The sequence below is a fragment of the Talpa europaea genome (assembly GCF_964194135.1).
Source record: "Talpa europaea genome assembly, chromosome: 13".
NCBI classification, from domain to species: Eukaryota; Metazoa; Chordata; class Mammalia; order Eulipotyphla; family Talpidae; genus Talpa; species Talpa europaea.
The window spans coordinates 31455248-31469503 of record NC_140080.1 but is presented as its reverse complement, the minus strand read 5'-3'; the positions used below and the strand labels follow the sequence as shown (position 1 = coordinate 31469503).

Sequence of the window (14256 nt, the reverse complement as noted above, 5' to 3'; positions counted from 1 at the left end):
GACCACTGCAGATCTTTGGGTCCCGCTCTCATAATCTCATTGTCTCCTTTGATTCTCACACAGTGTTGGGACAAAGGCAGAGCAGGGACTGTCCTTATTCACAGGAGACAGAGGTCTCCACTTGCCATGAAATGACCAGGAACACTCACCTGCAAGAAAGTTGCTAGATTCAGGCAGGTTCCAGGGTATTTCTTTGTCTCATATGAGGTTAACGTGATCGAGGCCTCAGCTCAAGTCAAATTAGTTGGCAACACAGATACTAGGACTGAGATGAATGAAGGTTGGGGAAGAAAGTTTAATGACGGTATTAACACCCATGAAAGAAAGATGAGGTTAAGAATCTTCTCTTTTCTTTCCACCCAGAAAATGAAACTAAGTTGCAAGTTTAAGGACAAGTTAGGAGTGAGAAGGAATTCTATAATTTAAGGACTTCTGCATGCACCTTTTTTTTTTTTAACATACAGCTTTGTAGTAATTTAGCTCTGGTTCTTCAGAGACACCTGCTAACCACTCTACTGCTCCTTTCTCATTCTTTTTAATCTTTTTTTTTTAAGATTTATTTATTTATTTATTTATGCAAGCACTGGGTACAGTCAGAAGCACGGGAGGGTGAGAGAATTCACCAGAGCCAGAGCGGGGAGCACAGCAGGCAGAAGGACCGAAGTACACTGCTGAGGGGAGCAGCGGGCGGCAGGAGAGGTCTGTGCGCCATGTGGGACCCTCTTCTAGGGACCGGGGAGCAGCCGGGGATCGAACCAGTGCTGCAGAGGCTGCGGGCAGCGTCGCAACCCAGCGCTCAACCGCTGCGCCACCGGGGAGGCCCTCCTTTCTCATTCTTGAGGCTTCTCTTGGTGAATAATAGGGTTGAATTTACACCAATGACTTAGAAGATGAGTCACTGATTTTCTAGACCTCTCGAGTATCCTGCGATTGTGAATGATTTTCCTCTTTCACGCCTCAGATGCACAACCTCCTCTTCCTGCTCCCTTTTGTCAGTCTCCCACTTAAGAAGAACTCAGTTGTGCACATACGGTACTTGCTGGCCTTGAGAACTATGACCTGGATACCTGTACCTTATAGAGCTGTGGGATTGCTTGCTTCTGTATGGTTCTTGGAAACTTCTAGGTGCAGGGCCCAAAAGTGGAGTTTGAGCATTTAAAGACATTCAAGACACAGTCCTTTAGTCCAGGCCACCATCATCTCCTGCCTGATTTACTACAGCAGCCTACTAATAAATCAACATGCTATTTTGTTCCCTCACTTCCAACCCATTCTCCACACTTAATTACAGTGATCTTTCTATTTTTTTTTTAAAGATTTATTTACTTATGCATACAAGATCTGGGGTACAGGCCAGAGGTGTGGGGGATGAGAGAATTCACCAGAGACAGAGTGGGGAACAGAACAGGCAGACTGACTGACTGAAATACACTGCTGAGGTGCGCAGCGGGCGAGACAGGCCAGGTCTGCTGTGCCATGTGGGTTTCTCCCTGGCCGGGGATCAAACTCAAGCTGCAGTGGCTGTGGGTAGCTTCATAGGTTGTGTCTTTACCCCCTGTGCCACCACGGAGGCCCTACAATGATCTTTCTAAATCTGATGTATCCCTCCTCTGCTTAATATCTCTCAGGGGCTCCCTATTGTCCTCAGGGGGAATTTAAACTCCTTAGCAAGTCCCACAAGACCCAATCTTATCTCCCTATTCCTCTATTTGCAGTCTGTGCTTCTGCAGCTCAAACTTCTTATGGTCCTAGTACAAGTCATGTTCTTTCTACTCTTCTCTCTGCTTGGACTACTCTTCCCTCATACTGACTTCTCTTTTCAATAACTATGACTCCTTCTCCAGATATCATTTTAGATCAGTAGTTCTTAATCATTATGAATCAATCTGATGAAAACCATAGATTCTCCCCTCCCAAAACCAAATGTGTGCCCCCATGTGTTGATCAGTCTGCATGCAGATTCAGGGCACCATAATCCCTATATGAAAAACTTTTAAGCTGAGCCCCTTTTCTAGCAATTAATACACTTTGTAGTTATTAATTTGCTTATCTCTCTCCACTGGATTGAGCTCCATGAGGGCAGTACTTTGGCTTGTTCACCGTTGTGCCTTAAAATAGTGCTTGGCACACGGGGACTGTTTGATACCTTTGTTGAATGAATGAATGAATGAATGAATGAACGAATGAACCAATATCTGCTCTTCAGTGGATCATATTCTATTAGAGGAAAAGGACATGTCTGTTAACAGTTGACAAAAGATAAACAACTGACATTTTTCTGAAAGTTCAGAGTCTGAGGTGACTGGGCTGGTCGACTTGGAAAAGCCCGGTAGACAAGGACTCTTGGGTTGACCTTGAAGATAGAAGGACTTATAGGCTCATATTCTATTTTTTACAAATATTTTGTCAAAGTAGTAGAGTTGGATGAAAGAGGTAGAGTTATCTAACATTTGATGGTGTCTTCCCCTATAGGAATTACTGGAGTCCATGGAATTATGAGGTGTCAAGAGAAAGCCTCTCCTTGTCCCTTCTTTTCCTATTCCAACAGTATTTTTTAAGTGCTGGTATATGCCATAAACTTTGTTAGGTGTTGAGGGTATTTTGACAAATAACCTTGATGAAAAGGTATTAAGTACTAAGAGCAGAATTTGGACCAAGGCCTTGGTGGGAATACTTTTTAACCAGGTCATTAGTTATGGTAAGGTTTAGATTATAAAGGGATTTATTAGAATTGACAGGAGTTTCAGAGTTAGGCCAAGGTTCAAATTCCGACCCTGCCTCTTACTAGCTATGTGCAAATACTTCTTGAAATGCCAATTCTGTAATTTTTGAAACAGAAATAATATCATCTATCTCCTGAGGCTGTTGCAAGGTTTAAATGAAATAATGTGTATGACCTCTGAGTAGAGGCCCTGCACACAGTAGCATTAGCACTTCTATCGTTTTCAGGGGCTATGTAAGCTGAAATCTTAGTTTGGTGCCATCATTTCAACTGGTTCATAAGAGATTACCAGATTGGATTCTACTATCTTGTGTGACTTGTATATGTTCCTATTTCCTGTAAGAAAATGTTCTTAGAAAATAAATGTCTTTGTGGCCCTAGTTTGTCTTTTGCATTTTTCTTTGCTTATTGAAGCTTTAAGTACTTAAGTAGAAAATTAGAACTATATGAGTCCTGTAAAGGAATAGGGAAAACATGTCCAAGAATCCCACCATCTAGGAACTGTATCCCCACATTTTCTGGATCACAGACCCATTGAGACTCTGATAAAGATAATCTGTCATTCTTCTCTTCCCCACCCCCAAATGACATTTTTCTTTTGCCCATACAGACAAATATTTTCATACAATTTCAGGACTTTCCATTTGTTTACTCCAGAGTTACAAAACTCTAACTTGACTCCCAAGCACAAATTCCACAAGAGAAATCAATCAGTCCAGGTCCTGCCTTCACCCTCACGTAAGGGCTTCTGAATCTCTTGTTCATGCAGCAGGTTGCCGGGGTTTTTTTCCATCTTTTTTTTTTTTTTTTTTTTTAGGTTTAAGTTTGTAAACTAAAAATTGGCTGTCTTTATTATCTTCTGCAATGTAGTTCATTGGTAATCAACTCCTACACAGCTGTTTAGAGAGATGGGTTTGACTTCTGATTTCCTTGGCATATATTTTTGTTTGTATGTCTTGGAGTAAACACAAGGGACAGACACTGTGAGAGTCTGTCTTAGGGGTAGAGGAAAGACCCACCATCTTTTCCTGTGTCCTCTTCACCTCTTTATACTGCCCAGGACTGTTTGTCTAAGGCCTCCCCACTGGCTTCTCAGCACTCAAAAGAGAACAGACTGGAGGATATGGCAGTGAAGGGAGCAGGTCTCTTTTCTTTTTCTCCTGGTTCCAGTCATTCACGTCTCGAGCCGTGTCAGGATAGGAACTGTACATTGGCGGAGGAATCGTGTGCAGCTTGGAGGTGGGCGTCTGCAGCCCACATGCTGTACTGTACTTTATTTTTTTGGCTTCAGTGCACAAATTCCACAGAGAGAAAACAACCGCCCAGGCTCTGTTTTCACTCACAGAAGGGTTTCTGAATCCCTGTTTCTTGCAGTTGAGTTGTCCTTTATTTCAGTCCACAAAGATACATGGCTTGGCTCTTTCCTTCAGAAATCAGCAGCCCTTGCTAAATGAGCCTGACTTTAGATAAACTTGTGCACTGCAGGTGCAGGACAGGCTGAAGCAATGGGCCTCAGGACTGTGGAAATGTGGTGCTGCTGCTACCCTGGTTCACAGACTTACATCCTCTCTTTCTTGGATTATTATCAGGACTTCCCAACTGTTCTTTCTGCTTCTGATCCAGCTTCTACCCTGCATCCAAAATTTCATTGAAAAATACCCATCTGTTGATGTCATTCCCTGTTTAAAACCTTTTTCTGGTGCTGTTCTTCGGATAAAGTCCAAATTCATTTTCTTGGCTTACAGGACTCTGCAAATCCTGGCCCCTGTCCACCTCTCCAGCTTCCTTCCTCTCACTGTCACCCCATGTGCCAGCCCTTTTAGCTTCTCACCATCCCCAATTGATTCTTTACATGTGTGATTCTTCCATCCAGCTCATCCTTTCACCTTTGCTGCCTGTGGAACACTTGCTTCTTTATCCTCAAATGTGACCTTCCATGAGGATTCCATACTTGTAATGCTATTCCGGATTCCCCAGGCAGGATCTGTGGTTCCTTCATCTGTGTTTCTGGGATTTAGTATAGAGTAGTGATTACAAGTATGGACTCTAGAGTCAGATTAGAGTTTCTAGTCTGGTTTCTATCCCAAGCTCGCTCCTCTAGATGTGTGGACAAGGTGAATGATCTGCCCTCTTGTTCATCTTCATCTGTGGAATGGGGATAATATTAGTAAACCTCACAAGTTGTTGTGAGGATTAAGAGACAGCACTTTATATATAATGTTTCTTGGCCATAGCCTGCATTCAGTAAAAATACTCCTTTTTATTGTTGTTATCACAGTACTTTAGCCTCTTAACCCCTTGCGCCACCAGGGTACAGTACTTTGTATATATCTCTACTAAGCACTTGTCACCTCAGCTTATAAATAGTTGTATACATCTGTCCTATCAGATCATGTACTCTTTGAGGACAATTGCATGTCCCGTTTACTTTTTCTGTGTATAGACATTTACAGTAAATGTTGGTTGAATGAGGTATTGCACTAAGATATACCTTCACAATGGAAATGGGCAACAGGCAGAATAAGGAAGGCTTAAAATTGAATTTGTGCATCATCACAAACTCAGAATTGCTGTGACCTTAATGTCAGCCGGTTTACCTAGCTCTGGACTAAAATCTCTTCTGTTACCTCCTAGAGCGCGTTCAGTGTTTCTGTGTTGCCAAGACAGGGCAGCAGGCCATCACCAAGTTCATGTCCATCTGTTTTTGTTTTGAACTGTAGGTGACATGTCTGAGAGTAAAGCCAAGAAGATAGAAATCAAAGATGTCGATGGGCAGACACTCAGTAAGCTGATTGACTACATCTACACTGCCGAAATTGAGGTGACCGAGGAGAATGTCCAGGTAAACTCAGCCCCAGCTCAGTGTGTTCCATACTCAGGACCCACCATTTTATAGTATCCTTCCATTTACCCTGTGACAATGCCACAACTCAGTTGGTCACTGGAGAGGGAATGGGAGCCAAAGGTCAAAAGAAGTTAGGCAGTTTGCCTTGGATCACACAGCCAGTAGGTGTGTGAATTTGTGCTCCTGCACTTAACTGCTAAGCCATAATACCTCTGAATGAACTGGGGACCCCGGGCAGAAAAACTTTAATTTTGATTCACACTCTTGACAAAGGAAGACCTAAAGGCCTGGGTGACTCCATTTTTCCCCAGCCACCATCTCATCTCAGGGTTTTTGAGTATTGGATTAAGAGGCTGTTAAAATTTTTTTCCTGTTTCAGCATTAGTCAACCAAATGCCTCAGAGCACAGGAAGGTGCCAAGCACCAGGGCTGAGTTCAGCAGGGATGTGAGCCTGTGAACCTTGCTGTTCGTGCTTTTTTCCTTTTGCTGCCCAGCCTGCGTCCTCAGCCATCTGGAGCCTTGAAAAGAGGAGCCAGCAAAGATACTGCTTCCTCCAAAGGCAGCCATCTTTCCTTGGGAGGGCAAGGCAGAGCAGCATACCTTAGGAGGGGAGAAAGTGTGGCCCATTCTGGAACCCTACAAATGGCTGGGCCAAACATAGACACAGGATACACTATTTCTTAAGAATAGTGATAGAAATTGCCTGTGATATGAAGGTTTTTCTTTTCTTTAAAGCACAATTCCATCTTGTTTTATGAGGTAAATACCTCTCTTGTGACCAAATACCCACTTCCCTTATCCAGAGTACCAGCCCTTTTTTCAGGGTGGAGGTATCTGGGAGACTGAATTGCTAATTGCTTATTTCAGTTCAGCCCAAATGTTTGAGTGCCTGTTCTGAGCTGGACGTTGTTGGGCAGAGTGAGTGTGATAGTGAACAGCAGTGAGTCTGCTGCCAGCTCTGATAGTTTGTGGTGTAAGGGTGAAGACAGATGCTCACAAGTAATATCTATGTATGCATCGTGATAAGTGCATTGAAGGAAAGGGGCGTGGACTATCATGCTCCTTTATCAGTCCACAGTGAGGTGGACTATCATGGGGACTCAGTTTGGATGGAGAAAGAGATCTGAGATGGGTTCTTTCAGGAGATGAGTGGGAGTGAATTTGATGTGGTGAAAGGGACTCAGAAAAGGTGAAGTCCAGACAAGCCAAGGGCCTGAGACATACTGCATTTGGGTCTGCAGAGCCTGCCCCTCCATAGAGCCTGCCTTTGTCTCTGGCTCCTGGACAGACTCTTGGGCTTGTAGAATATCTGTAGAGAGCTGATCTGATCCTCTCCCCATCCTTTTAAAATTGAGGTATATTTTATACACAATAAAATGCATAGACATTTTGTTTGGTTTCTGGTCTTTTTATACAAAATGGAGTGGGTTACATTCTGGGTCAAGCAGTGGAATTCAAACAACTGAATGACTTTTGGGCAGTAACAGTAAGTGCAAAGTAATTTAGTATAAAATGAGTACAGGACATATATTAAAAAAATGTTTAAATGGATTATGATTGTATCAAATCCCCACCATATTTAAATTCATCTAGATACTCTTAAGGATCATACAAATATTAACAAAAATACATCCTTTGAAAACCTAATGAAAAATGCTAGATGTCAACCTAAATGATGTGCAGCAGGTAAATAATTTTAAAAAATTGTGCATTAGAGTATATCAGTAAGTCATTAATCATATGATGTAGTAGGCAGAATAATGGCCCCATAAATGTTGGTGCCCTAATGCCTGAAATCTGTGACCATGTTAGGGTAAATGCCAAGAGGAATGAATGCTGCAGATGGAATTCATGTTGCTAATCAGCTGAACATGTGATAGGAGATTATCTTGGATTATTCAGGAGGGCCCAATGTAATCTCAAGGGCTCTTTGAGGTGAAAGAGGGAGGCAGAATACTAATCAGAAGGATGTGATGTGGCAAGGACTCAGCTTGATGTTCCTGGCTTTGAAGATAGGGGGCCATGAGCCAAGGATTGTGGGTGGGCTCTGGAAGCTGGAAAGGAAAGAAAACAGTTTTCCTTAGGGACTCCACAAGGAACACAGGCCTGCTGATACTGTGATTTTAGCCCACTGGAACCCATTTGGGACTTTTGACTTACAGAACTGTAAGAAAATCAATTTGCATTAAAAAAAAAAGATTTATTTATTTATTTATTTATTTATTTATTTATTTATTTATTTATTTATTTATACAAGAACCAGGGTATAGGCCATATGTGCAGGAGGGTGAGAGGATTCACCAGAGACAGAGTGGGGAACAGAACAGGCAGACTGATGAAATACACTGCTGAGGGGAGCAGCCGGCGGGACAGGAGAGGTCTGCTGCACCAATGTGGGACCCTTGCCGACCGACCGGGATCGAACCCACACTGCAGAGGCTGGGGAAAGCTTCACAGTGTGGCGCTCAACCGCATGTGCCATCAGGGGAGGCCTTGCGTTGTTTTAAGTCACTAAAAGAGAAAAAATCAAAACCTAAAAAGACAGTATAATGGAGGTTATAGAATTGTATGATTGGAACAGCACTTTTCCTCCCTTTTCATCATGTATTTCTCAATAACTTTCATTTCCCTGTAAAGTAGAAAGTGTTTACTAACTTGGATACTTAGATGATGTTCCATTCTGGAACCTTGTTGCCTGGACTAGGTATTTTATCTTTTCAACTAACCCAAGCATCAGTTTAAGGCAGGTGGCAGCAGGTAGCATATTCAGAGGACTCTGGAGAAAATGGCTGCATTATTAATTTTTAAAAACCACTTTGTTAGGGTAGAGCAGGAACCAGAGTAAAGATGTGCAGGTTCAGAGGACACATAGGAAGAGAGATGAGGCAGGAATTGAGTATAAGTGGAGACCAGGGTCCAAGTGTCAGTTTTCCCCTCACTCACAGAGTACTCGCAGTCCAGCTTTCCCTCTGCAGTGCTGAGTACAGTGTGTGGGGCTCAGTTACCTCTGACCAGAGAAGACACTCAGCCAATATCTGACTTACTGTCCTTCCATCCCCCAAAGCTTCTCTGACACTTCCACTGCCATCCTGCCTGATGAGTTTTCTCATTTGTGAAATAGGAATCTTAATTGTATCCGTTCTATTGAATGGCCAGTCATGAGTTAGCCTGTCTGCATTTGAATCCTGGCTGCCCTATTTTCTACCTGTTTGACCCTAAGCAATTTATTTAACCTCTGTGCCTTAGTGTTTTCATCTGTAATGTGGGCATAATAATAGGGGCTTAACCTTAATGTGGGCTTAACTGCATAGGGTTGGATTAAATGAGTTGGATTAAATGAGTTAATACAGGTAAAACACAGAACATGCTTCACACATGGTAAATAATGCATGTCGGCTATTACAACTGAAACTAGGAAGGTGGTGATGGAGTCCCCATGTGCAGAAGACTTTGCCTGTTTTCTCCCCCGCCTGGGTACTCAGGGGGGAGGAATAAAGTGAAAAATAGGAGCTGCGATAAGGGGTAGGGCCAGAGACCAACCCGATCTGACCTGGAAGTATTTGAAAATTCTTCCAAATGAGGGATAGTTTGGGATACCTCCTGCCTACGTTGTGCCCAGAATTCCTGCCAGGACAGAGGCCTGGGCCAGAATTCCTTCCGGCCATTGCTCTGAAGAGCAGGCCCTTTAAGGGATGTATTAAGTAGCCAGGTGGAGGGTAGAAGGTGCAGGACTAAGAAGCTCAGTTCTTCCTCCTTCCTCAAGGAAGACTGTGTGGTCTCATTTTCTCCCTCCTTTCCTCACTCCTTCCCTCTCTACTTTCCTCCCTACCTCAATTCCTTCTTTCTTCCTTCTCCCAGTTAATACATGTTTTCTGAGCTCCTGCACTATGCAGCAGAGTGTATGGGCGCAGAGAGCTCAGTGAACACAGATGCACTCTCACTAAGGAGCACCTGGTGTGATGGTGGAGCGGCGGATTGGTCAGAGATGACCTTGGGCAAAAAAAAGGGTTAAGAATCAAGAGTTATTTTATTTAATTCTCATAACCACCAATGGAATGTTCTAATAAGATACTTATTTTTTTACAATTGAATAAACTAAAGCTCAAAGGGCTTCCTTGGGTGGCAAGGGGTAGAATTGGGAGTTAAATTCATCTCTCCCTCTTGGTGTCCTCTGTGGATGTGAAGTACTCAAGTTTCTCATTAAACGAAGGATCAGAATCTTGACTTAGCTTATAATAGTAAATAATAATAATAATAACAACTAATTTAACTGAACACTCCTCTACACCATATTAACTACTTTCAATGATCTCATTTGATCTGTGCATACCTTTAAGGCAGCACAGTTTTTTAAGACTATTTTTAAATGAAGTACCTTTTTTTTTTAAAACAAGATTTATTTATTTATGCATACAAGAACTGGGGTACAGGCCAGAAGTGCAGGGGGTGAGAGGATTCACCAGAGACAGAGTGGGGAACAGAACAGGCAGACTGACCTAAATACACTGCTGAGGGGAGCAGTGGGCAAGGCAGGAGAGGCCTGCTGCCCATGTGGGTAACTCCCTGGCCAGGGATTGAACTTGAACTCGTGCTGCAGCAGCTGCGGATAGCTTCACAGTGCTGTACTTAACCCCTTGCACCACCAGGGAGGCCCTGAAGTACCTTTTTCTTACATCATTGTGGGCAGTACCATTTTTGTCTTCATTTTGCTGTTGAGGAGACAGAAGCACAGACATTAAGCAGCTTACTTTTAGTCACCTGGCTGGTATGTAGAAAAGTCAAAATCACACATGGCACTTTTAATCATAGTACTGTTAGTCCACTAATGTTCCTGTTCATCTATAAACACCTCTCTCCCCCACCCCTAACCCCGTTTCTTTCTCCTTTTCTTCTTTCTCTCAACAGATTTTTATTTACTACTGTTTCGGCACAGGCCTCATTCCTAGCACTGGCAGAGACAGTTCCACTGTATGGCTCTGGTGGAGGGCCTGGCCAGCCTGGCCCCCTGACCCTCTGGCTGGTGCGTTTCTTTGTGCATGGTCCCGCCTCCCTGAAATTCCAGGAGTAGGTGCTTTCTGAAGCAGGGCATTTCCTTTTGTTTTTGTTAAAGGAAACAAACTCTGTGACGGGATATCCTCTACTGTGTTTTCATGTTATCCGAGGGTGAGAAAAAAATAAAAGGGGGCTTGCACATGAAAAGTGGAGGGGAGGACACTTTTTTTTTCCTTTCCTTTTTTTTTCCTTCTAAGCAGGAGGGTAACCTAGAAACTCTTTGCTGAGGGTCCTTCACGGCCTATTTTCTAAGAAACATAATGCTGAAGTGGCAAGAGGCAAGCTAAAAGCTTTTTGACTCATGGTAATCTTCCATCCCTGGGGCGGCGGTTCCAGCCAACAACTCCTCTGGCATCCGCCTCCTCTTTCCAGGGGCCACACAGTACTGCCCTAGTAATTCCTTCAGGACAGTTTGGCTTCAGAGCTGAGGACCTGAGCTTGGCCTCTTGTTCATAATCTGGTTACTGTAGCCACTTGAGGGAGTTGAGTTGCAGGCAAGATAAGAGAAGAGGAAATCCTCTCAGAGCCAGTGTCGGTGTCCATGAGGGAGAGGGAAGTGAAGATAGTCACCTCTTGGATGTTTTGCTTGCTCTTCCTTCATGATCTGTGAGGATTTGTCTTTGTTCTTATAATGTGAGAACCCAGGTGGATTGGGCCCCAATTTATTCCTGCGACTCAAGAGTTTGAACAGTGATATGTCTCCCAGCCTCCACACCTTCCCCTGCAGCATTCTGACTTCCTTTACTTCACTTACTTTTCTTCACTTGTATGAAGCAAGTAGTGGGAAGAAAAGGGCCTTTGACTCATACCTAATCGCAGTGTAACATCAAAGAGGGGGAAGGAGCAATTAGAGAAACCGCAAGCCCCTTCCATTTTAGGAAGTTAGCTGGGGAGCACTGTGGGACAGGAGAGGACCCAAACAGGATGGGGAGGGGTGTGGAGAGGTGGAAAGCCTTTTTATTTTTGCCTACTAAGTGGGTTTAGTGAACAGTAGGGAAGTTGAAAGCTGTGTGGGTAGCTCTATCCAGGGAGATTTTAAAAAATGAAAGTACAACCTAAGGAGTGTAATCAGGAAGTATTTATTTCATTTCTGTCTGGTTGTCATGAGTTTGAAATTTTAAGCACCGAACTATGTCACTGTGTTCCTGGTCAAGGAGAGGGCAAAGGGGAGGGGAGTGTGTGTCCCTGACACGATATTATCTTGGCTTGGCTGAGAAAGCAATCTGAGGGGCACACTGGATTCTCAAAAATCTTCCTCTCTGAAGGGACTGAAGGACTGCTGGCCTGTTCTTGTCTCTTGTCACACCTGACCCTTTTGGGGGTTGTACACCACTGAGTATGGTGTGTATGGAACAATATTTCGTTACTCCTCTCCACCAGGGCCTCTTAGGGTATCTGGTTAGGACCCCTGGTTAGGAGTCTTCTGCGTCACAGGACTTTGAATGCTAAAACTGGCAAAGTCTCATTAAGCTGAGTTTTTGGTCAACCTGTGGCCCTCACTCTAGGGTTTGTAGCTAGTGTCGGGCAGAGGAGTGTCAGGGAGGTCGCTGGGAGTTTGGAACATAGCTTTCCATTCCTGGTATGTATTCGGCAAGAATGCTTAATGGTTCTCCGCTAAACTAGCAGGCAGGGACTAATCTGGTCCTGGAATCTGTTTGGCTAATCTGAACAAACTCACAAGTTAATTGACTTTCCAAGTTTATGCCTGCTTTGTGGGGTTGGTGGCAGCTTAGTGGGGCTGGAGCTCAAACAGTTAGACTTGGAACCTGGCTGTGTTCACTTAAACTGTCAGGAGCAGGTGATTTTATCTTCTTATTTCTCTGAAATGAATCAGTGGTTCCAAAAAAAAGGACACTGTGCTAATTTACAGCTGTCCTTCTGGAGACATAGGAGAGTGAAAGATACAGGATAGAAGAAGGGGAGAGGAGTATGTTTTCTAGAACTCAGTGGTTGTGAAGGGAAAGTTTGAGCTGGTAGGTGGGACAAGCTTTCCTTGTTGCGAGTAGCAGTTCAGCTCAGGAATATGACAGTAGAGGCTCTTGGGGATTTCTTTGTGTGGGTGACTGGTCACCTTTCCTGACAGTACTGTGTCCTGGGCAAGCCTGGGGGGTCGGTTACCCTGAGAGGCAAGGCCTCAGAATAAGCAGTGGGGTTTTTGGCTTAAGCACATGGAAGTGACAGGAGCTAGAGCAGAGGGTACTAAGTTACTTTAGGAGAAAGCCGGCGTCCAGAATTTAAATCATCTTCCCCAACCCCCCAATTTTTTTGGAGCGCCCTGAATCAAGAAATCAAATGCATCTGTACTCTTTGTCTTCCTGGGCAAGCCCATGTAGATGGCAATAACTGGGTTCAGCTGGAGTTGAACTCAGACAGGCAGGGAGCAGCTGAGAACAGAGGCCTAGGACACGGGGATTGTTCGGGGGTAAAACAGATGCTAGGGGCCAGAGCTAAGCAGTTCTATTTGGCTCTACAATTTTTTTCCCTAAATTTCTTTTTGGAAAGTTCCACTCCGACTGTCTCCCTTTCCACAGGGCAGGGGTGAAGGGGAGCCAAGCTGGGGATGGAGCAGGACTCTGCTGGCTGCTGAGTTTTGATCCAGAGCTGTGGGAAAGTCCTAGAGAAGCTCGACTCGGGTTGGCATTCTAAGCACCCATCTGGCCTGCTCAAGCCAGTCTTCCCTGGCTTTTAGTAAAAACACGCATATATACCTGAGCAAGAGCTATTTCTGTCTTCCAGGATACAGTATAAATACTCATGTGTCCTGTGACCTTTTGAAAGGGAACTCGGCTCTTTTTTTCTCTGAGAATATATCTGTGGTGGCAGGAAGGCACAGAGCAGGATCTCTATGATCTGAGCAGATGGATAAAGGAGAGTCCTGGAGCCTTCGGTGGCTTTTCAGGCTTTTATTGAGCTTTTACCAGTGTAGGGTCAGGAATGGCCACAGTGCAGGTTTTCTATGATCCAGCAGAGCTGGGTAAAGGAGGAGTCAGAGTCCTAGAGCCCTCAGCGGGTTTTCAGGCTTTTATTGGGGTTCACCAGGCATATGGCAAGCAGGGGTGCTGAGGGGCGGGGAGGCTGGCAGTCGTCCTAGTCCCCAGCAAATCCTCACTCTATCTGGGCTCTCTTCCGTTCGTTCTGCTGTTTCTCAGCTTCTACTTCGGCTTCCACTGGCGTCCCCGTGACGCCGCCCTTAAAAATTAAAAGCACAGTCTTAGCCCAGGTGAATCTCATCTACCTATGCCCACACCCTATTCCAGGTGCCCGCCATCAGGCATGCATTCAGGACTGCAAGGATCCATCATCTCCTGATGGCGGGAGGGCAGAAAAGCCTGACATTTTTCCTTACCCTACAACCAGGTACATAGAAGGCAGGGGTGCCGGGGGGCCGGAAGGCTGGCAGGCCTCCCAGCCCGCAGCGAATCTTGACTCTTTCTGGACTCTCTGGCGTTCTTGTTCTTCTCTTGTTCTGCTCTCTCTTCTCATTCTCATTCTCTTGTTCCCGTTCTTCTGCTGGCGTCTCTGTGACGCTGCCCTTATAAGCCCAGTCTCAGACCGGTTGTGCCCACCTATGCATGCCCACACCCCACTCCAGGTGTCCGCCAGCAGGCATGCATGTAGGACTGCAGGGATCCATCA

At 44.6% G+C, this 14256-nt stretch overlaps 1 protein-coding gene across 1 annotated transcript in view; it reads left to right on the top strand.

Annotated features, from left to right (window-relative positions):
* Positions 1 to 14256, top strand: part of KLHL3 (kelch like family member 3) — a gene marked incomplete at both ends in the record, with an annotated part of 112314 nt that overhangs the window by 39125 nt on the left and 58933 nt on the right. The window contains one exon of the mRNA XM_084252621.1: positions 5443 to 5564. Coding sequence (XP_084108747.1) covers positions 5443 to 5564 — 122 coding nt within the window. The remainder of the gene's footprint in view (positions 1 to 5442; positions 5565 to 14256) is intronic.